Raw genomic sequence first — 21,953 nt, 5'->3', positions numbered from 1 at the left:
GACGTAACAGCATATCTTTCCTGACAATAAAAATAAGCATATATTCTAACAATAAGTTTCGGGGAGGCGTGACGTGGAAATCACCTTTTAAAAAGTATTTTCTAAAATCAATCCAGGGCAAAGACTATGAACATAGAACAGAGGGGCATTTAGTGAAAAAATAAAGTCCGTCACGTGCTAAGTAAACAGACGACAAAGAGAGAAAACAAATGTTACGGGATGTCTACAGTCATGCACAAGACAAGTTTTACTTTTGTATAAATGTAAAGTCTACTGATCGCCAATAGTGATTCTTATTCTAAAAAAAAACAAACTAACGGATGGAAATATATCATTTCTGTAAATCTAATTTCTGTAGACTTGTTATCTAGATCAAACTTTTCAGAACAAAAACAATTACTGCAAAGCAGAAACAAATATGTAAAGAAAAGCAAACTGACAGTAAACGATTATGTTATTAAACGTTACACACACACAAAAAAAGAAATTCCCTCCTTCACCGTCTCCAGGATCCGGCCAGTCTATCCTATGGTCTGATTTTTTTATTTTAAGTCAAAATTCACTTGATAGATCTCAGCACCATTCTTAAAACTTCAGTTCTGTTAATGAATTTGACATAAAACATGTTGTCTTTTTTTTTTACAACAAACTGTTATTGCGAATGATTAAATCATTAATAGACCCTACTTAATGGTTACCCTCCACTGAGTTAGAAAAAAAGTTGCTTTTGCAGATCCAGAGATTACAAGGTTGTAAAAACAAAGTGGGACTCAAGTTTGTAATTGAGCGAAATTAAGAAAGAGACGGTGATAAAACTGATTTTAGAAGGTGGAAGAGGAAAGGGGATGGTGCAGGTTGGGAAGGAGGAGGAAGAGAGCAGATACATCTTTTCATAATAGTTTCCTTCCGCTCTGTGTCTGGCATTCTTGTTATAGGACTTAATCGGAGAGGGCGCTTCCACTTGGGCTGTGAATTCCTGTATTACAAACTGTAAAGGGGGAGGGTGTGTTTAAGGAAACCACTTGTCTCTTTTAGGGCACAATTGGGATGAACGTGTCAGTTTCTTGTAAGGCACAGGAGTTGAGTTTTTCCTGAGAAGATAAGAAGGGTTCCACTTTCAAGTAAAATTAAGCTCCGTGTGCTTACTCGCTATACTTTAAGGTGAAAAAGTTAAAAAAAAAAAAAGTCTTTTAGCCGTAATTTTTCAGCAATCCGTTGGCTGGACGTGGTTTGATTCAGCACTTGCGACTGTCATGAGCAGCGTCCGTCCGAGCTCAGGTCACCTCTAATCGTAAAGTCGTGTTTTTGGGGGGGGCAGTCAAAACAAGAATGAGAAGGCGAACTTAGGGGAGGGACGTTTCTGAGTCCTTAAAAGGAACAGTTCAAGTCAAGAACTCTTTTCATTGTTTGGGATTTCTTTATTGTATTTTGCTTTTGATGGTTATTTTGTTTGTTTTGCTTTTTTTTTTTTTTTTTTGCCCTTTTATTCGGTGTGTCATACTTGGGATTTTATTGCCTTTTCATATTTCAAGAAATTTCAATTATTCCTGATCAAATCAAAGGATAATGTGTGGATTAAAGAAAAGGCGAAAAAAAAATAACGATAACAAATATTGTTTTCGTCTGTTTCGAAAAATTCACCTCCCAAGAACTCCTGTATAAGCGGATTTTATAATTATCGTTGTTGTCAGTTATTCATTAATAGCAACTAAAGAGGGAGGCTCCAGGTATAAAGTACTTTGCTGAAAAGTGTAAGGCAATATTAGCACATTGATTTCTTCTCCGTTTATTTCGCAAGACATAAATCTTGGAACTTTTTAAATTCCTGGCTGCAGTCTGAGCTCACTGGTCGTGAACTTCCGCGTCTTGCCTTGTACCGATGCAAGGCGTGGTAGGTTCGTAGCTCTCCCTGCCCTGGGGCTCAACACAAGATCACCCAACTCATAGGGGCTTCTCCATTGATGATCCCGACGCAGTTGCGGATTTGAGGAAATCCTTATTTTATGTCTTTATTTATTTATTTATTTAAATATTTCGATTCCGCCCATATTAACATATGTTATGCTAAGCGGATCCTTTTCTTCTTCACAACTCCAGCTGGTACTTGTTTTAGAAAGAGGTGACCCCCCCCCCCCCCACCCCCGGATTCATGCAATGCACCTGCAAAACGGGAGAGTTTCAGAGCCGGCAAAACTTTGAACCGAAAGTCCACTTAGCTTCGGTCTTCCGAAAGGCAGCCCTGCCCTGTCTCAAAAAAAATGCAGCTCAGAGCTCTCCGCTTGGGTGGGTGATACACTGATAAGGCACATCTGGTTGGTCCTCCATCCCTACTGTACCTGAATGTAACGCTCAAGGCGCGCTATAATGAAAAGGGCGTGAGCTAAATACAATAAATGCATGCATTCCTCCCATAGAAAGAGGATTCACACCTTGGGATACAACGGATCAATCCGGCACATTTCAACTTTGTTACGGGTCTCCTATTTGAGCCAAAGAAGTCACCCCTAGTCCTAATTTTCTCCGACCTCTCGTCCTTCGTCACCGGAAGTGTTAAGTCGCTGCTGCAAACTTCTGCAGTGTCAACTTTGCAAGGGCGTCTGAATTCGCTATAAGGGTTCGCGACTTCTGACAGTCAGGATTCATTGTGTGTCTGTTTCTGCCTCTCTTTCTCTTTCTAAACGCACATGTATTTTCTCCCAACCGTCCTATACCGCAGTTTCCAGTACCCGTTTGGCGTTGGGGACCTGTTTGGAAACCATGCCCTTCATAACAGGACACATTATACAGACCGCATGCCGTTTTGGGGGATATAAAAAGGAATAGTTAATACTCTTTACTGAAAGCAGAAGAAAGTAGATGGGTGTTGCTAGGTTCTTTCTTGTTTTTTCTTCCTTTCTTTTTTCTTTCTTTCTTTCTTTCTTTCATCCCTTCTTTCCTTCTTAATGGCTGGCTCACTTTATTGCCTAAGTTATTCTCCTGTTCTTTTTTAAAAGAGCATTTAACAGAATTTGTCTATATTTTAAGGGTCTGATTTACTAATGCTTTTTTTTTTCATTCTATGTCTATAAAGAGATGAGTAAATCTAGCTCTAAAAGAGTTTATTATTGAAACCAAAACAATTTTGGGTATTTCATGGATTCATCACAATTAAACTGTGGTTTCCTGGAACTCTAATGACGCATAGTGAATTCCAGGTACATCCCCCAAGCATGTGTCACCCAGCACTGAGTCCCACTGTTATCTGAGCCTTTAAAATGGGCTTTGGCCATTTGTTGGACTACTGTTAGTGTTAACTGTGTTTCTTCTTCTGCATAGTTGTTTTTTGTTTTTATTTTTCGGTCAGAATACAGATAAGAAGACTCATTGAGGACAAATATTTTAAGAGACAATTCGAGCCCCCTCCTGCCTTACAAGCATTTTCTTGTTTTCACGGTTTCCCCAGGTATTTCTTTCTAATGTCCTTTCGTAGTTTCGCCGATTTTTCCTATTCTCGGACAAATAATAATAATAATAATAATAATAATAATAATAATAATAATAATAATAAACATTACAAACGTGGTGCTGGTTGTTTTATACTGCCCGCTTTCTTCTTTTACTGAAGGTAAATTATGTCGCATTGTGACTTTCCTGCCATACTGTACCTTTTGGCTTCTTTTGGTTTTATGTCTTTTCGTGACAGAATTATTAAAGTAAAAACCCCAGGCTTCTGGGATAATACCCCCCACCTTTCTAGAAGCAGAGTCTGACGTACGCCTAGCACTGTGTGCACCGAGACAGCCTCTCCCTCAGTCACTGCTTCAGGTTTGTGGCGTGTTCTCACCCTTCCGCGCATGGGCTCAGAGGTGGGCATCCTCTGTCCCTTCTCGGAGGAGTCAGATACTGGCGTATTGATCTGTGGACTCGTAAAGCGAGATGGGCGCCAGCCTAGCCGTCTATGTATGTTTTCATTGTCCAGTCTGGAGAATATGCAGTCCCTCTCCTCCAAATCCATCTAGTTTATTATGGGATAACTGAAGGTTACCTAAGGAGATTCACGTGGAAATCAAAGTGAAATCTCCAGGAGAAATTTTCAAGTCTCTAGAGGGTCACAATTAAATTAAACAGATTTTTTTTTCTGTATGCGATGAGGCGGGAGTGTCTGTTAATAGTTTATGTGCTCCTCTTTCTGCACACAGTAACAAGTCACACACATTACACACGCAACACACTCTTACACACAGACACAAATACACCCAAACGTGCGTGGACGCATAGACAGGAACACACCGACAGCCTCTGTCTTTTCCCGTTTAATAACTCCCTCCCTCCCTTTTGGCATGTCTGTCTTTCTTTACTGTTATTTTAATTCTTCTTCCCTCGAATTCTTGTCCACTCCCTATATTAGTAACAACCTACACCTTCATCTTTCCCGCCTTCTCTCTCTCTCTCTTTCTATAAATTTGGTCCTTATTTTCTGTTTTTCTATCATATCCCTGTTTTCTTTCACCCTTCTTTGTTTTCATGTATTCTCTCATCCGTCTATTTTCTCCATCTCCCTCTCTCTCTGTTATCCTATAATTCACCCTTCCTTTCCCTCAATTATTCCTTCTTCTTTTTCTAACCTTTCATTTCCTAGTTTTGCAGCTCTTCCCCCTCTTCCCCTCTCCTTCCTTTCCCTGTTTCTCGTATAAGCTTCAACTACTGCAAGGAACTTGTGCCCCGTCCCCTTTCTCAGCCTGTGGTTTTTTTTTTTTCTGTCCTTTAGTTCCTGTTGCTCTTTCCTTTCTGCGTCTTCATAGTGCTCCCCGTTCTTCCTTCAGCACCCCCTTTTTTATTTTCTCCTTCCCCTTTTCCATCCGTTCTCCTCAATCCCTCACTAATCTTTCTTCCTTCCTTGTCTTTTATTTCCCCCTTTCCATGTCGTCCCGTCCCCCCCCCCCCCCCAAACACACACACACACACACACACACACACACCTCTCCCCTTCTTCCAGATGCCCCCTCCTCCGTCCCATTTTCTTTCAGGTCGAGGTCCTGGAACCAATCCTCGCCCGTTCTGGCCGCTGATTGACACAAAGAACCGCCTCCCGGTGACGTCAGGGCAGCAGGATTTGCATGAGTTGCGCTGCCGCCGGGGTCGGAGTCCAGTGTCTGTCCCGCTGTCGGAGAGGGAGAGCGCGAGGGAGCTGCGGCAGGTCGGCGGCACTGGGGGGGGGGACACGCAGCGCAAAGCCTGAGCCGCGAGATCCTGGAGCTCCGGAGCCAGTATGGAGCTGCCGGCCTCCGGAGAGCACGTCTTCGCGGTGGAAAGCATTGAGAAGAAGCGGATCCGCAAGGTACACCAGCAGCCGCTGCCTGCAGAAGAGGGAGCCGCGCTTAGCAAGCCGCCACCCGGGGGGGGGGAGGGGGGATGCGGGCAGAGGGATGCCGGGGAGGCGACTGGGGCCCGGGGGGTTCCTCCTGCTGACTCGGTTGTCTTTTTTTTTTTTTTTTTCTCCTTGGCTGCAGGGCAAAGTGGAATACCTGGTGAAATGGAGAGGATGGTCGCCCAAGTAAGTGCCCACCAGCGATCGCCACCCGGGTGCAGGGCCGAGCACATTCCTGGTGCAAAATCGAGGGGGAACGTGGCGACGGCTTTACTCGCCAGCAAAATGCCAGCACTAATTTATGTATAAAAAGGAAACGAAATGGGCAGCAAACCCTGGTGGACAGGGAGAGGGAGAGGCACTGATGTGCAGGATAAAATGGCTTCTTTTTCTGTTCCCTCCAGAAAGGCTTGGCGATGCGGAGATTAAACATAACTAACGTTAAATTGCAGATACGTTCAGTTGTGCTTGCGAGCCGAGGAAAACGAAGGGAAGGTTGAAAAAAAAATGGCATTTGGCTGCTTGTTCTTCTAAGTAAAGCAAATGTTCTTGCGCGCTCTTTGCAGGTTTTGCTGCTTAGATTTGGGGCTATTTAAAGACGAGAGTTCGGGTCTCTCTGATAGAAGACGGGTTAATACTGAAAACCACACGGTCGCTTTCTGGTTGTTGATCTCGCTGTGCGCCAATGCTGGAAATCCCTAGGAAGAAAAAAAAAATTACTTTTCGATGCATGTTGACATGCCAGGAATTCCTCGGTAATAAACGCTCATTAAATGAGTCCATGGCCGCCTCATTTCTGCTCTAACTTACTCCGAACGGGCTGTGAATTAAGTGAGCGATGGGGGAGGGGAGACCACATTGCAACTTGGATTTATGGAAGATTGCACTTGGTCGCTTGCTGATGAAAAGCTGCTCTGTACATGGTGATTCGTTTCCGGGGGGGGGGGGGGGGGGGGGGGGGGGGGGGGGAGGTTCTGTGGCTTGGAGGGAAGGCGCTTTGGTTATTGCTGAATACCTCCCGTTTCCTTTCTACTGTACAGATATAACACGTGGGAACCGGAGGAGAATATCCTCGATCCCCGGCTGCTGATCGCCTTTCAAAACAGGTGAGTGCTGGCAGCTATGCTGACAGTGTGTGTGTGTGTGCGGGAGGGCGGGGCGGGGCGCACTGCCACTTCTTCCCTGTTTTTTCTGTTTGATACTAAAGCTGCCCTGGCCCGATGGGGCAGGGCTGGCAGAGAGCCTCCAGCACGGGCTATCTTAGTGTGACAGGATGGACACGCGGGCTACTGCTGCTGCCCTGCCCGGGCACTCTGGCTGCTGCTGCTGCTGCCGCCTCTCCTCTTCCCAGCGGAGCTAAACCCTGGAGATTTGTTATTCTGCACTTCTGTGTGCGTCACCGAACGTCACTTAACCTGTTAATGACCAAATCAAGTTGGCGAGCGTGACCTGCAATCCTGTGGCGGAGCTGAGCCTTGCAGACGGGATAATCGCCGTCTGCTTCTCAGGTTCGGGAGGAAGACATTTTCACAAGAACTTTTGCTGGCCTATTCTAACATTAAATCCAAGTAATTTAACTTCCCTTTAAACCCACTAAGCATCCCTTTTAACATAGATTGAACTGAAATCTCTTTCTGAGACGTGTGCGAGGGGGTTTCATAGCAAAAGGGGAATGAATGCTCGGGGAAGTTTGTCCTTTCCAGTTGGCAACAATCCAAGTAAAACTGTCTTGTGCCGATTTCTTTGTAGTCTTTTGGCGCCTACTTTAACTCCTACCCGTAGCCGCCCCCTCCGAAATGTTTTACAGTTTTAGTAGTCCACCTATTTTCCTTATATCCTGCAGATATGTCATGCACAGCACTGTTTTTATTTTCCACCTGCAGTTCTTGTACGAAGAAAAAGACTATCTTTTTTTTATTGCCCCTCATAAATTCCCGCGATAATCATACTCAACTTTTGTTTTCTTCTCTGTATTCCTCTTGCTATTTAGTAGTCTTCTGTGCCAAACAGGCAGAAACGGAAGAAATTGGTCAACTTCTTAAATATGAATGGATTGAAAAAGTAATAGAAACATTAACACCATTTTGGTAATAGAGCTGCCTAGGTCTTAGAGGAGATCATGGAAGGAAACCTTAAACCCGCGGTTGCATAGCATTTCACTTTGAGCTGGAATGGGCGCACCTGTTCGGGTGTGTTTTATAATTCAGCTCCTATTAAAAGCTGAAATGGCACATACTTAGACTTCCATCAGGGCAGTAGAATTCACCTGTAGAAATCTTATTTATAGCATGTTTGGTGTTTGCTTCATAGGTTGTCTTTTCAAGGTTGTACAACACTCTCTGCTCCATAAAACTTCAGAAGAGTGACTTCTAGGGAAAAAGAAAGGAACGCTAGAGCTGCTTCTGAGATGGATCATTAAAAAAAACAGCCTTTATTTTATTTTTTTGCCAGTATGTAAGAACGACTCCCCAATTAGCTTATTTTTTTTTCTTAAGTAAACAAAATGAGCCGTCCCTTCTTTTAGGTCCTTAATGCCAAATGTGTTGTGACTGCTGGCAGGACTCTCTCAGAATTCTAATGAGATCGTTAGCCTCTTGCTCTGCTGATGTGATGGAGACTTGCAAATAAATACAACCTCATTTGGCATTGATTGGATTTTTGCATTTATAGTGGCTTTGCCAGAGACACGAGGACTACCAGGACAGCCGCGTGTCTTTAGGACTTTTTCCTTCTGCTTAGCTTTTGGTATGCGATGATGACTGGGTTGCCAAACGTTGCATAAGCCAGTGTTTCAACTGCAAGCAGCAGCTGTTCTACAGTAATCTTTCAATCAATTAAACGCTTTCCGGTGGATCCCCCCCCCCCCCCCGGAAAAAAACAAACAAACAACAAAGCTGATGTGTCAGGTTAACTCTGTCATTCAGAATGTGTAGAAATAATTTTGGGCTCTTCAATTCATGCCAGCTAATAATTTCATCAATATTTTTTTTAATAACTAAGAGCAGATCAATTAGCAGAACTCCAACTGTGGTAAATCTATTTGCTTGTCTTTTTTTGGACAAATATTGCACTGAGTATCTTTCCGTATAAAACTACACAGCACTAAATAGTGTTTCGCATGCTTAATAAAAGATAAAACCCATAATTCATGCAGAGTGGCTTAATTGTTTGAGCATCCGTATAACTATATGGACATGAATATGTGGTGATAAGGCGTTTTAAGGATTGTTTAAAGACCTTTTAGCGCTGCGTTATGCTGTAGGGGGAGAATGGTTGGCTCCTAATTACATTTGTCATTGATTTTTGTACTTTCTCTAGGGAACGGCAAGAACAGTTAATGGGATACCGCAAACGAGGACCTAAACCCAAACACCTACTCGTTCAGGTAAAGTCAATAAACCACAAAGTGTAAAAAAAAAAAAAAAAAAAAAAGAAGAAACGGATCATACGTTTTTCAGCTTGCTTAAAATGCAGGTGGTGGGATAAATGGATCCTGTTTACTACTGGCTATAGTCATTTTTCTATTCTCTACATTTGCATAGACTCCAACAATATTGTTGCTACACACACAAAGGAGGGAATGGGTTATGGCGGATATATTGCACAACTTTCTTTGGCTGAGCAGTATGACGTCATTAGCCGGGCAACACCCCTCTCATTATATAACAACCAACTGCAAGCTTGGACCGCCCCAAATAAATGACTCCATACAATAAATCGGTGCTTACCTCTGGAATAAGCTATCTATCATGAATTAACATATATGGGAACACATCAGAAGTTTGTGTATCTGTTACCAAACCTTGAAACAGAAACATTTGAAGGCATGGATATTGACATATTTTTCTAAAGTTTGACAAAATTAGTGGAATAAGATAGGGTTTATTTCTGGTAATATTTTCATTGTAAACTGTTTATCTTTATCTGCTTCAACTTGCCTTTATGCTAGTGATCTTTTCTCTATACACCTGTGCTACAAAGGCTTACTGAAGGATAATTTTATTGGTTGTAATGAATCTTATATCTTATTATACACCCTTTTGTTGTAAATGCTAGTCTGTTTTACAGTATGTACTTGGATATATTGAGTGATGTGTAAAGAAACATTGTTTATTGAAATAGACTTTGTGTAACTTTTTGAGCTATAACCTAATGCTAATTCTATACTTCTTGTATTATTATAGCTTCCATCATTTGCACGTCGCTCCAACATCCTTACTGGTCTTCAGGACTCAACCCTGGACAACAGACCAAAGATTGAACTGAACGCTTCCAACAAAAGCCAGTCTCATCAATACCAACTCAACAGTAAAAAGCACCATCAGTACCAGCCCAATGGCAAAGACAATTCTGTGAAGCATCATTCAAATAGCAAAAGGAAATATTACTATCAACTGAACAGCAAGAAGCATCATCACTACCAACCTGATCCCAAAATGTATGAGCTTCAATATCAAACAAGCAAGGATTCTCCAAGCCAGGTCTCTATGGACCATCCTAAAAGTCAGTTGATCAATCATCAGAGTAAATGGACTCATAGCCAGACCAAAAATTACCTTGGTCAAATGAATAATCTTTCTGTAGACATGAATAAACTTCCTAGCAGCCCTGTGAATGGGAATGAAAAGGCTATAGTTGCTAATGGAATGCCCAGTCCTTCAAAAGATGGGATTACTACCAATGGAATTGGCGGTAGAATGAAAATCGTAAAAAATAAAAATAAGAATGGAAGAATTGTTATAGTGATGAGCAAGTACATGGAGAATGGCATGCAATCTGTTAAAATTAAGTCTTCGGAGGATGACCAGGAGAAACCAAGCCAGGGAACACAGAGCAAACCTACAGAAAGTACATCTGTGGATAGGACTAAAGACAAAGGGGAAAAGCATATTGATCCTTGGAAGAAAGCATCTGATGAGAAAATAAGGATAGATGGCATAAAACACAAGACAGTAAGAGGCGATGAAGGAGCCAAAGGTTCTTTCCATGTAGCAGGCCTTAGGCGAACTTATTCGACTAATGAGGCTTTTCATGAGCAACCCTTGCCGTTGACCACCAAACCAGAATTAACATCATGGTCATTACCAAGTCAGGACCCAAAACCCAAGGAAACGGGGCTGAACTTGTGCAATCCTAGAAAACGATTTCTGTCTGAAACTCATACTGAAATAGAGTCCTGCAAAAAAATGCTCACCTCGAGGAGTATTAGTGCTCCCAGCAGTATACCGAACCAGGCGATGGAGAAACATGTGAACCATCAGACACCTCTCCAACAGCCAGATGTGATCTTGCTAGATTCAGACCTAGATGAGCCCATAGATTTGCGATGTGTGAAATCAAGGGCAGAGAGTGACCGAGAACTGGAGAAACCTGATGTTCAAATCATAGAGGAGCAGCAGCCGCCTGTGCAAATCCAAACTGAAATAGATGAAGAACCGTTGACTGAATTCAAACCATTCTTTGGGAATATAATTATTACTGATGTAACAGCCAACTGCCTCACTGTCACTTTCAAAGAGTATGTAACTGTGTAGGGGAGTATCAGGGTTGGGCGGGGTTAACTTTAAGGAAAGCTAAACATATTTAGGATGTAAGGCTGGTCTTTGCAAATTATTAGTCTTTAGTTCAGATATTGATACTGGCCAGCTATATTCCATTTGATTTAGGGCCTCATCCAATAATGTAATACTGTACAGCCAATACGCACCTTCCTAGAAAAGCATCTATGTCCATCCTCCCCAAGGCATACCCCCCATCCAAGGGGGATGCATTAAAAGGAACAATCAGTGTCGCATATTGCCTACATCCTATTAATCCTACAATGTGATTTGGTGAGAGGTGCTATTAACCTCTCCTTTTTCCTTGTGCTGGTGGAATAAGGGGAGGACCAGCTCTCAATGCCAGATTTCATCCTACCATTCTTCATTGCAAGTCATCGCCTTCTCCTTTTAGCTTTTCTTAGGACTGGGGTGTTTAATGGCTGCTGTTGTCAGTGCCGAAAAGAAGCACGTAAATAAACGATTTATAGTATTATATTTAACAGTGCTAACTTGTCCTGTGAAAACTTACTCCCGTTTGTGTAGATGGTGGTGTTGAAACGTATTTTGTGATCGAACATGGTCACTCTGTATATATGTATTGGTAGGTATTTGTACAATGCTATTTACAATCTTAGATGTAAGAATTCCCATCCTCTTCCATCGCTTAATCCTACATTCTACTGTTTCATATTTCACCGTAATATTGAAAGACTATACCATTCCAGGCTGTATGTCATGAGCTACACTGTCTCCAGCTTTTTTTTTTTTTTTTTTAATAGCACACATGGCTGTGTAGCTTCTATGTGCGACATTATAAAGCAAAACAAGCTATTATAGAAAATGCTGCTACTAGAAATTTGTAAAACAATAAGCTTCCGGTTAACTGTTTTGGATGTGAATATTTTCCGGAACACTGCAACGCATTTGACTTGGGTAGATTGTTTGTAAATATGGCGTTGGGGCTGCGGGTGATCATATTTAGAATACTGACCCGTGGACGCTCAGCCGGATGTTTGTCATATGCTTATTCTGAGAAAGACTTTAAACCTAGACAACAGCAATTAAAAGGCAGAGTGCATTTGTGAATACTATGTAAATACACTCTAAATATTTGAAATGCAAAGTCGTACGTCTTTTGTCATGGATCATCAACCCAGAGCCACAGTCGGAGGATTCAGAAGAGTACCTGAAATATGTGGTGGGTGGGGGGTTCATCTGTAATGTTTCAGTCCTTTGTAAGGTTTGCATTCTTTGTGTTTTGCAATACATTTGCTGATGTGAGCTACTTTCTAAACTGCAAGAGTAAAGAAGAAACGTTTTGAGAGCGCTTTATCTGAAATACAGACGGGACGCCTTTCAGTTAAAATATTATATACTATAGTGAAAATGTATTATTTTCTATTTAGATTTGCACGTGGTAGAGAAAGAAGACATTTAGACCTGAGAGCTAATGCGGCTTTCTGGTTTTGGAAAAAATAGTGACCTCGGGCAGGCTTTTCTTTTGATGTGATCTATAGGATAATCCTAATTATGAGTCCGAGGTTTAACAGACTCTTTTAGGGCCATTCTGGTGAGAGGCATTCATATAAGGGAGAGGGAGCGATCCAACATCCATTAACTCAGAAAACTCCTGCCTGAAATAAAAGTATTTAAAAGAGAGCACGGGTACTTGCAATCACTGTGGGGAGGGGGGTGGAAACGGGGTATCCTTCCCCCTCCCCCCCCCCCCAAAAAAAGAAGGGTAATCAGCCAATCTCCAAGGCAGCCGAAAAGAGAAAAGCAGGTGCTCTATGTACTCCTGAATTATATTTGAAATACAGAATTAAGGGTCAACAAACGAACTGTGTAGGTGACACCTGTTTAGAGGACTAAGACAAAACATTTGTGATAAACGCCTGAGACCTTGCGTGTCTCTTTGCGCTGGAGCCATTTTACAGCAAAAGTACTGTCTATTTGTTCTAACAGAAGGCCCCCAGCAGAAGTGTTGCTAAACTAGTGATTTCCGCTCTCTTATTAATACAGAAAAGAGAGAGAACACGTTTTGGTTCTTGCAAAATCGCTGTAGTTGTTTGAGCCCCCGATACCGGAAACCACGGAGGCTGATGCGTCTCGGTTTAAAAGATTAAAATAGCTCAAACCTCGGAGCAAGCGGCTTCCTGCCTACTTCAAGGTGCGCAGTGAAGTTTGTGCTGAGAAAATCGGAATTAAAACGAGACTTTGTACAACCACTTCAAGCGCATTTACTTTATTATTATTATTTTTTTTTTGTTTGTTTTTGGTTTGGTGTGCCAACATTGGGCCTAGCCCTAAACATATTTCCGCGTTATTTTAACTTTTTACTTACTGGAGGAGGGGAGCTAATGTAAGCAAAGAAGTAAAAATGTCCCAAATGTTACCAAGAGGGAAAAGACAATTTACAGCATATGGGTTACAAACAACCTAGCTGGCACCCTCAAAACTGAGTTTATTACTAAGTCTGACAATGTAAACGTGCCAGACTTAGATAAAATCTGGGCGTACATTTATATGCAGACGTATCTGCATTCTTCCGAGCCTTAACTTTCAATAACTACTTTTCAACGCCACCCAGACAATGTCACAGATATGCATGAACATTGTCTTGGGTGGGAAGAGTTCTATAACCATTATGTTCAGATGGCTCTTCTATGGTAGTAAAAAAACAAAAAAAGAAGTCTTGCTATTGCTTTCCTGGAAAAAAATCTGTAAAGCGATGAATGAGCAAGAAAAAAAAACACAGAGAAGTTGAAGTGCAATCCTGTGATGTGAATAAATAATCCAAGTAAAGTTTTAAAATGATCGGGGGGAGTTCAAGTCAAGTTGTGGGTAGACCATGCTTGAAGATTTTGAACGGGTTTCTCCTACACACGAAATGGGAGAGGATCTTAAGCATATACCACATACGGAGTGCACTCAAACCAAGGCATAGGGCAATTCAAGATACATTCTGGGGTTTCTTTTGCTGAGATGAAGGTTTCATGCTGTAAGCGCATGGGTTCTTGGTGCTCTAGTTCAAAACTCACTGAAATTCAGAGCTAAAGTCTTAGTATTCACCTGTGCTTGGGCAAAAATATCTGCTGACTTGTGCTTCGGATTAATGGAACTCGCTTGGTAGCGAACGGTACTGCATGTGTAAAATGAATAGCAGAGGTAAAGGGTCCAAATCCTTGCATGTTCATTATGCCTCCCTTACTGCCAGTGAACTATTGTTTATTTACTCTTCATATCAATTCATTTTCATTTAAAAATCCAAACAACTTTCAAGAGACCACTGGTTTAGTAAACAAAACATGTAACTTTCGCCTTCCAGTTTCATCAGTGATAATAAGATAAGCCTTCTTGTAAATACGGTCATATTTCTAATTACACGTGTACAGATCACTGGCAGGTATGACTCTGTCTTAAGTTAGTCATTGTAAAAAAATATAATCTTTTTTTCTGAAATGTAAAAATTATATTTGTCTTAACATGTATGTAAGGAACAGAGATCTACAGTATAAAATAATACAAGTCTTCTCTGACTATTTGTATAATATTCTTGTCTGTAGTGCCTCATTTCATGGGATTCGGAGTTCTTTCTCCCCTCCCCCCCCCCTCTCTATTTCTATAAATATGTGTGTGTTTATAAAATTTATTTATTACCTTTGATATCTGATCAACATCCCCTCCCTCAAATCTTCACCATCCACTATGCATCTCTTCCCCTTCTCCCCCCAAATCTTCCCATCCTCTGTGATTATGATAAGCATGAAGAGTGGTTGCCCTGCCAGTCTACTTGGACATGTGGAATTAAGGGTCAACAAACAAAATGTAGGTGAGTGAAACTAGCTTAATATATCTGTGACAAGCTTTCCAGGGTTATTCTCTCGTCATAAGCTCAGTAAAAGAACAACTCAGTTATATTGGATGTAAATTGTACACTCTGGCTTTGTTCCTCTATGTTTTTTTTTTTTTCATAATTCCTTCTTTTTGAGGTTTTATGAACTTCTTCTTCTTCTTCTTGTGTGGATCGGTTCATTTCTCAGTTTCTGACTGTGCGTAGAGTGCTGCATAGTCAGTTGTATGTTGGTGATCCTAAGTTCTTTTGGGGTGATATTGCTCTTGCATTGGAGAGAAAACAGAGGTGGCTGTTTATCTCTGTTTATTTCTCTCTGAGTTTGCATATTTGTTTCTCCATGCGGCTGTATGTGGTATCTAACATTCTGAGCAAACGTTGTGGTTGTCCTTGGTCCACTTGGAGATGTGGAATTAAGAGCCAACAAACTAGATGCAGATGAAAACATTTTATTGGACTAACGTAATAGGTATGTGGCCAGCTTTCAAGAGTTATCCTCTCTTCATGGAGTCAGTGAAGAAACAGCGCAGTTACACTGGGTTTAAATATTATTGCACATTATATGTATAACTGAGGATGGGCACCGGAGATAGGCCATATGGGTTTTTTTTTTCTGCAGTCAGGTTTCTAGGTTTCTAAATCCAGTGTATCTGGGCTGTTTCTTCACTGACTTCAGTGAGGATACCTCTGGAAAGCTCGTCACAGACTGTTGACCTTTAATTCTGTAATATGATGAAACTGGTATGTCCTTCATATAAGAGACCCTGTACCGTTTTTTTACCCCGAGTCAGGTGAGTTACTATGTCACTGGATTTAGCATTCTGTACAATTTGAGAATCATCAGGAGAGATTGGTTTCTTTATGCTTTTCATGTCTTTATCTAACTACTAGCCCCCATCCTTGGGAGAAAAAAACCGGCTATTATCAAGTCCCTAAAACGATAGTTTGAATTTTTAGCAGTAACACGAGGGTTGGAAAAATTCAAACAAAACAGGTGCCATTTCCATTTGCGGAGTACAGTGATCATTTTGTATTAGGCAATAACTTCTGGGACGAATGGTTCTCGTTATATTAAATGGCAATATCCCTCACTCTACAAAGATCAGATTGATTAAACTACAGAGCACTGCAGGACCTTCCCCTCCCCACCTCCCATGGGGAAAGTTCAAAACTATATTTGAAGTTTTCTGCTTTTCTATACTTTTAAAGTATTGCGAAAGATAAAACCTGAACTCTCAAGGTTATTTGAGGGAGAAACACATTTCATAGTACCTCCAGTAGCGCTATACAAAGGATAATTAGTAGTCGATTCTAGTTAGGAGGCAATGATTGACAATTATGTCAACAGCGGGATAAATTGTCAATGTAGGAACATATGTTTACAATATCATCGGTCACGAGAAATACTTAAGTCGTTTGTCAAAAAAGAATATGGAAACTTATAAACCCTGAGAAACTGAGCCAGCCTGCCTTTATACCAGTTAATAAGTTTCATACTTCTACTACAGCGGAATATGCTTAAAAAGTGTCATACTTCTACTAAATCAGAATGTGCATAAAAAGGTTATCAGCCCAGGGAGGGCAGTGCAGAAAGCTGTCACTGTCTTCCCTGGGCTGGTAACACACGTCAGCATTCGGATTACTGCATCAGGGGCTCTCCTATCTTTCGGATCAGGGAGGCACAGTGCACAGTGGCTCGTGAGCATATCGTTCAGAGAAGGTTGTAGTGCATGTGGAAAACAGAACCGGATGGTTTTATGGAGACCGGTTTTTTAGGGATTGCTTTAATCTCTTGTACGAATATTCAGACGCGCTGTTTCCGCGGAAGGCATTACATCATGCCAACCTCCTGCAGTTTAACAACCCAAACTGCAGTTTCAGAGCAGCAGAAGTTTTGCCTGGGAAGGGAGAACAGCAAACAGACCCAGCTTTCTCCATTTCATATGTGACCGAGAAGGTGCGGAGTACAATGCCGTATTTTCCGCCTGAGCAATACTTGTGAATGCAACTGCAGGTTCTAAGCGCCGGTGAAAGTGCATTACACTCTCCCAAATCTTAATATTCTGCCAAAGAGAAATAAAGCCCAGTAACCGATACAAATCAAAGCGAAATAAAGATTTCTGTCTCTATGTGCGTCATTTCGTGTGTGCTGTCTATACATATTAATCTGGTGACAAAGCAATTAAAGTAACTGTCATATTAATATTAAGAATGTTTAGGGGGTGCAGTGAGAGCTTGTCTTGCGTTTTATGACTGCTTTATTACTTGTCCCATGAATTAAAAATCCGAGCTAAAGTAACATCCTCTGCTCTCCACCCCCATCTTTTCAGAAACATTGTCCTTCTGCACCCTCTTCCCTGCAGTGACTCCTGGAGTTTGAAAAGTGTAGAGCAGACCTTGCTAGGAAAGTAATTCAGTGCAATGCAATATTTCCTTGGGCGGTTTGTTTTTTTTTTTGCTGGTGTTGTCTAGTTCTGCAGCGAACTACTGTGGGGCTTGTTTTGATTCTTGAAGCAAGTGGATAAATAGAAGAAGGATCTTTCCATGTTAACACCTTTTAATGGCCAGACCCGTCCTCTCCTCTCCTTTCCTCTGGCATTCTTGTTTGCCTTCTCACATTTCCTTTTCAATTATCTTAGTTCCTTGTTATATATGATCCCTCTCCCCATTCGTCTTTTACCCCATCCTCGTCCTCTCCCCGTTCCCCCTTCTCTTTCTCCTTCCCCTTTTCCTTCTTTTCCTCCTTTTCTTCTCTCGCTTTGTCTTCGCCATCTCTGCTTTGGAATAGAGCCAGCACTGTACAAGATGGCGGAGGAAGGCGAGCAGTGAATGCGCCTCAGCCCTCCCCCTCCTCCTCTGGCAAGGCAATGCATCCGCCCTGTGCATTGCAGTACAGCAGCCTCCTGCCATGTGGCCAGTGCCCAGCAGACGTGCATGCCTCCCCTTAGCGATGCCAGCACCGGGGGCCATCGGCAGTGCCCTGTGCAGCACTCTGCAAGGCAGCTGCAGCCGAGAAAATGGCTGCTGTTCTCTCTTCGTCCTTGCAGACAGAAAGCGGGAGAAATGTCTTTGCTCAACTCACGTCTGAGCCAGGCTCTGTTTCTACTATTTCAATAAACTTAAAAATCAAATGGGGCGGGGGGTTATTACGATCAAGACGTTGAAAGAGATGCCATTTAATGGTAAACTGTCTGCCTTTTTCTGCCCGGTACCTGTAGGTTATGAGAGATATGAAAGTCTGGGCACCCGTCTGCTTTCTCATTGAGATCTCTTGCAGCCGTGAGGACCCGCCACCCCTCTTTCCCTCGTTCCCTCTTTCTGTGGATTTGTTTCATTGTTGCAGTTTTATACCTGCTCCTACCCGGTTCACCAATTCATTCCTCCTTTTTCTTTCATTCTGAGTAATTCTCCAGTTCTTACTTCTTTCACTGACTTTATTTCAAACAGAACCAAAGGAGGGCATGCCATATAGATCAGATCTTTGGGAAATAAAGAGGCTGAAAGCTAGGATCTTTGAGTCTCATAGATCCGTTTCTGGTGACTGCAGCTCAGTATTATTAACCCTTTTGCCTTAACGAGATACCTACAACGTCCCCATGTGCAATATTCACCAATGTGATCTAGGACAAAAGAGATCCATGTACCAAGTTAGACTTGTAAAGAGGAGCAAAGAACAGAGGTTTCGAAAGTAACCGCAAACTGAAATAATGATTCTTCCTGCAAAAAAAAAAAAATAAAAAATGGGGGATATTGCTACTTAGCAACAAACAGTACCTTTATATAAAGAGCGAGCCCCTTGTTCTGGCCCTGCAAATCCACCCATTCCGTTTGTGCCTAAAAGAACTAAAAAGTCTTCCATGCCAGGGTCCAGGGGACTAATAGTTTTGGATCAAGTTTTATAAAACAGCTCTGTAAAAATAGCCGTCGGGAAACAAAATCAGAATGTTTTACAATCAAATCCCGAAAAGGAATTTAGCTACTGTGTTAGGGTTTTGCCGTGCTAAGCAGTTAACGAGGAACAAGCTTCACAAGTGACGAAGTCAATGGCCAATAAAAGGGAAGGTGACAGGTATATTACTTGGAAAGGAGATGTACTGGTCGCTGCCAGGGTAGATAAGAAATGCCAGTGAGGGCGAATAGCAAACATGCGAGGAAAGTCAAATGTGTGTGTAAGTGTGACTGTATAATTATTAGACATGAAGCACCGGTATATGAATAGGGGTTAGTACAAATAAAAGCTTTCTAGAGCTAGAAAGCCAAAGGACGATTAGACGGATAGACGGACATAGTAATAGAGTAGCCGTTACCAGACGAAGACCAACTGGCTCTCTCAGTCTCCCCAGTATGTCCCTCTCAATATTTCCCATACTGTAACCATATCGGAACAGATCATTGATATGCACCCTGAGACTCAGCAGATACATCTGGCTCTTTAAGACCCTCGGTGTGGTTTCTTTACCTCAGGTTATTTTAGAGCGGGGCACAATAACACGAAACAAACGCTAACATCTTAAGCTGGAAATAAATTAACATGGGAATGGGGCACGTTCTAGCTGCGCTTGCAACTCAAGTGGCCCATGTAGTGACCAAGGTTGCATATATTGCACGTTACCGATAGACAAATGGATAAACAGATGTGTTAGACTGCGTGCGAGTGTCTGTGTGTGTGTGTGTGTGTGTGTGAGAGAGAGAGAGAGAGAGCGAGAAATATTGCTTGAACAGAAAGGCGTGATGTTAGTGGGCAGATTGTGAGATATTTTTCAAGCGGGGAAATGTAACAATGAGCGTCAGATCAAACCTTTAATGGCAGGTTTTGTACACAGGTGCATGCTGCAGAAACAGAGCTTCAAGCTTGTCCCTCTGACGATAAGAAGGAAATGTCGGGATCTTAGCGCACAGCAGTGAAAGATTCCGACTCTCTTTCCTTCCATTGCCATATTGGGTGTCAGCGAGTTTCTAAGTTGTGAGCGGTGCACAGCACATTCCCAGACTAAAATAGCTCATGAGAATCGATTAGAAAAGGTTTTTTTTCCCCTTCCCCCACTAGCCAGTTTTCCATAAGGGTTGGTACCTTGCAGACTACAGATCCTCCGCAGGAAGTATCCCTTCATAATTATTAATCATTGCCTTTATTACTTTAGATAATATGGGCCCCACAGCCTTCTCTCCTCTGTTTTCCATCTTTAGCATTAATTTAATCTGGAATGCTCAAGGCAAAGAACTACCAAATGTAAGATAACATAATTTAAAACACTGATAAGGTACTATATATATCTTATCCCTCCTTAGTGCCCAGATAGAATTTCATCAAAAGGCCAGGGTTACACCGAGCTTTCCTTTTCAAAGACACTAAATGTTTATTTAGTCATTGGTGTTTATTTGGAAGAGTCGGATCTTCTCACATTTCCTACAAGTACCTGTAAGCAGCAGTGGCACAAAGATATTGGTTTGAAAGCCCACCTCTTTCACTGTACAGTCTGGTAGGGCCATTTTTCTACTGCACAGCCAGGGGTTTGATGTAGGGTAACTCAATTCTCCTTATTTTCAACAACGCCTCAGACTCCAAAATGCATCAGTCCCTTACAAATAGTACCAAACACAAGAAAGCCTGCGGATGTTGGGCATCTAAATGACAGAAGAAATTTAATGTGGACAGCACAGAGAGAAAAATAATACTAGTAGTTATAGGTATGCAATGCTGTGTTCCACCTTAGGAATCACCACACAGGAAAAGGATCTTGGAGTTATTGCTGGAGTAGCCATAAAAAAAAAAAAAAAAAGCAAATATAATGTTAGGAATGATCCAAAAATATATGGACAATAAAATAGAAAATAACATATTGCCTCTGTATAAGATATATGGTGCTACTGTACCTTCAGGCTGATACAATACGGACGCACTAAAAAAGTGCCTCCATTTTGGGCACCTCTCTTTCAACACACGCACAGCCCCCTCTCCTGGGCATGCAATAGAATATTTAAATGAGGGGTCACGCTAAAAAAGAGGCACTAGGGACAAATGTGTGCCCCTAGCGCCTCCTCAGCAGCATGCATCCAGGAGAGGTGGCTGTCAGGGCTTAGGAAAATGGATGCGCTATTTTATGAGCTTCCATTTTCCTAACCTATGCACAGCCATGGGTTAGGAAAATGGGCACTCGTTAATTGAGTGTCCCTTTTTCTAACCTCACTGCTGGCACACTTTTTTTTTAATTTATTTTTTTAAACCTTTTGGTTCCTCCGACTTAATATTGGCACTAAGCAGTATTTTCTGCTTTTCTGTACACTTTTTTAGGATGCTCAGAAATTAACGCCTGCTCTGGGGCAGGCAATAATTTGAGCATAAAAATGTGCGGATTGGGTGCACTTTTTTTTTTTTTAAATCTGGGGAAAATAGCTAATAGCCTCATCAACATGCATTAGTTTTGCGGGGATTGGATGCACATTTTGGACATGATAATCCCCTTATAGTGTAAGGGATTGTGGATGCGCGTCCAAAACGTGCATCCAACCGTGGTTAAAGAGTGTGCTATATTGTATTGGCCTTCTCGAGTCTAGTAAGTAAAGAGCAGCAGTTGCTACTACCCTTAACAGAAGACTTGTGGGTAGCCTGCAGAGAGCTGCAGTTACTATTACCCTTAAAAACAAACAAACAAAAAAAAAAACCCCACACTTGGTGGCAGACTAGATGGTCCATTTTGATCTTTAACTGTTGTCATGCCCTATGTTACTATGCATTTCTGGTGGCACAATATCAAGAACTAGACGAGGTGTAGAGAAGGAAAACAAAAACGATAAAGGGGAAGGAACAGCTCCCTTATGAAGAAAAGATATGCAGGAGTCTTCATCTTGGAGATATAATACAGATTTATTAAATTATTAGTAGGGTGCAACAGGTAAATAGGGAATAGTTATTTACCCTTTCAGACAGTACTAGGACTAGGGGACACTCCATTAAACTAAAAAGTGGCAGATATATAACAAACTGGAGAAAGTACATTTTCTCAATGCAACAATTAAACTGTGGAATTTATTACTGGAGGGCATGGTCAAGACATTTAAAAAGGGTTTGGACAAGTTCCTGGAAGAAAAGTCCATAAACTATTATTAACTGGGTAAACTCAGGTAAATCCATTATTTATTTCTGAGAGCTAGTAATAAGGAAATGGTTTTATTCTTTGGGATGTGCAGGGTACTTCCTAATGACCCGGAGTCG

The 21,953-nt window shown here is 41.7% G+C and overlaps 1 protein-coding gene and 1 long non-coding RNA gene across 2 annotated transcripts; one reads left to right on the top strand and one right to left on the bottom strand.

Annotated features, from left to right (window-relative positions):
- The first annotated feature begins 5,098 nt into the window (after nucleotides 1-5,098).
- Nucleotides 5,099-14,426, top strand: CBX4 (chromobox 4). Its single transcript, XM_029599177.1, has 5 exons — nucleotides 5,099-5,317; nucleotides 5,490-5,533; nucleotides 6,388-6,453; nucleotides 8,666-8,732; nucleotides 9,532-14,426. The coding sequence occupies exons 1-5, from the start codon at nucleotides 5,249-5,251 to the stop codon at nucleotides 10,879-10,881; spliced, it is 1,596 nt and encodes a 531-aa protein (XP_029455037.1). The 5' UTR covers nucleotides 5,099-5,248; the 3' UTR covers nucleotides 10,882-14,426.
- Nucleotides 5,419-19,627, bottom strand: LOC115090277. Its single transcript, XR_003856359.1, has 2 exons — nucleotides 19,539-19,627; nucleotides 5,419-6,045 (listed from the first exon to the last, which is right to left on the bottom strand). It is a non-coding gene; the product is annotated as an uncharacterized LOC115090277 (long non-coding RNA).
- Nucleotides 19,628-21,953: the final 2,326 nt, after the last annotated feature.

The sequence above is a fragment of the Rhinatrema bivittatum genome, chromosome 4, assembly GCF_901001135.1.
Source record: "Rhinatrema bivittatum chromosome 4, aRhiBiv1.1, whole genome shotgun sequence".
NCBI lineage: Eukaryota > Metazoa > Chordata > Amphibia > Gymnophiona > Rhinatrematidae > Rhinatrema > Rhinatrema bivittatum.
This window is presented reverse-complemented; position numbering and strand designations above follow the sequence as displayed.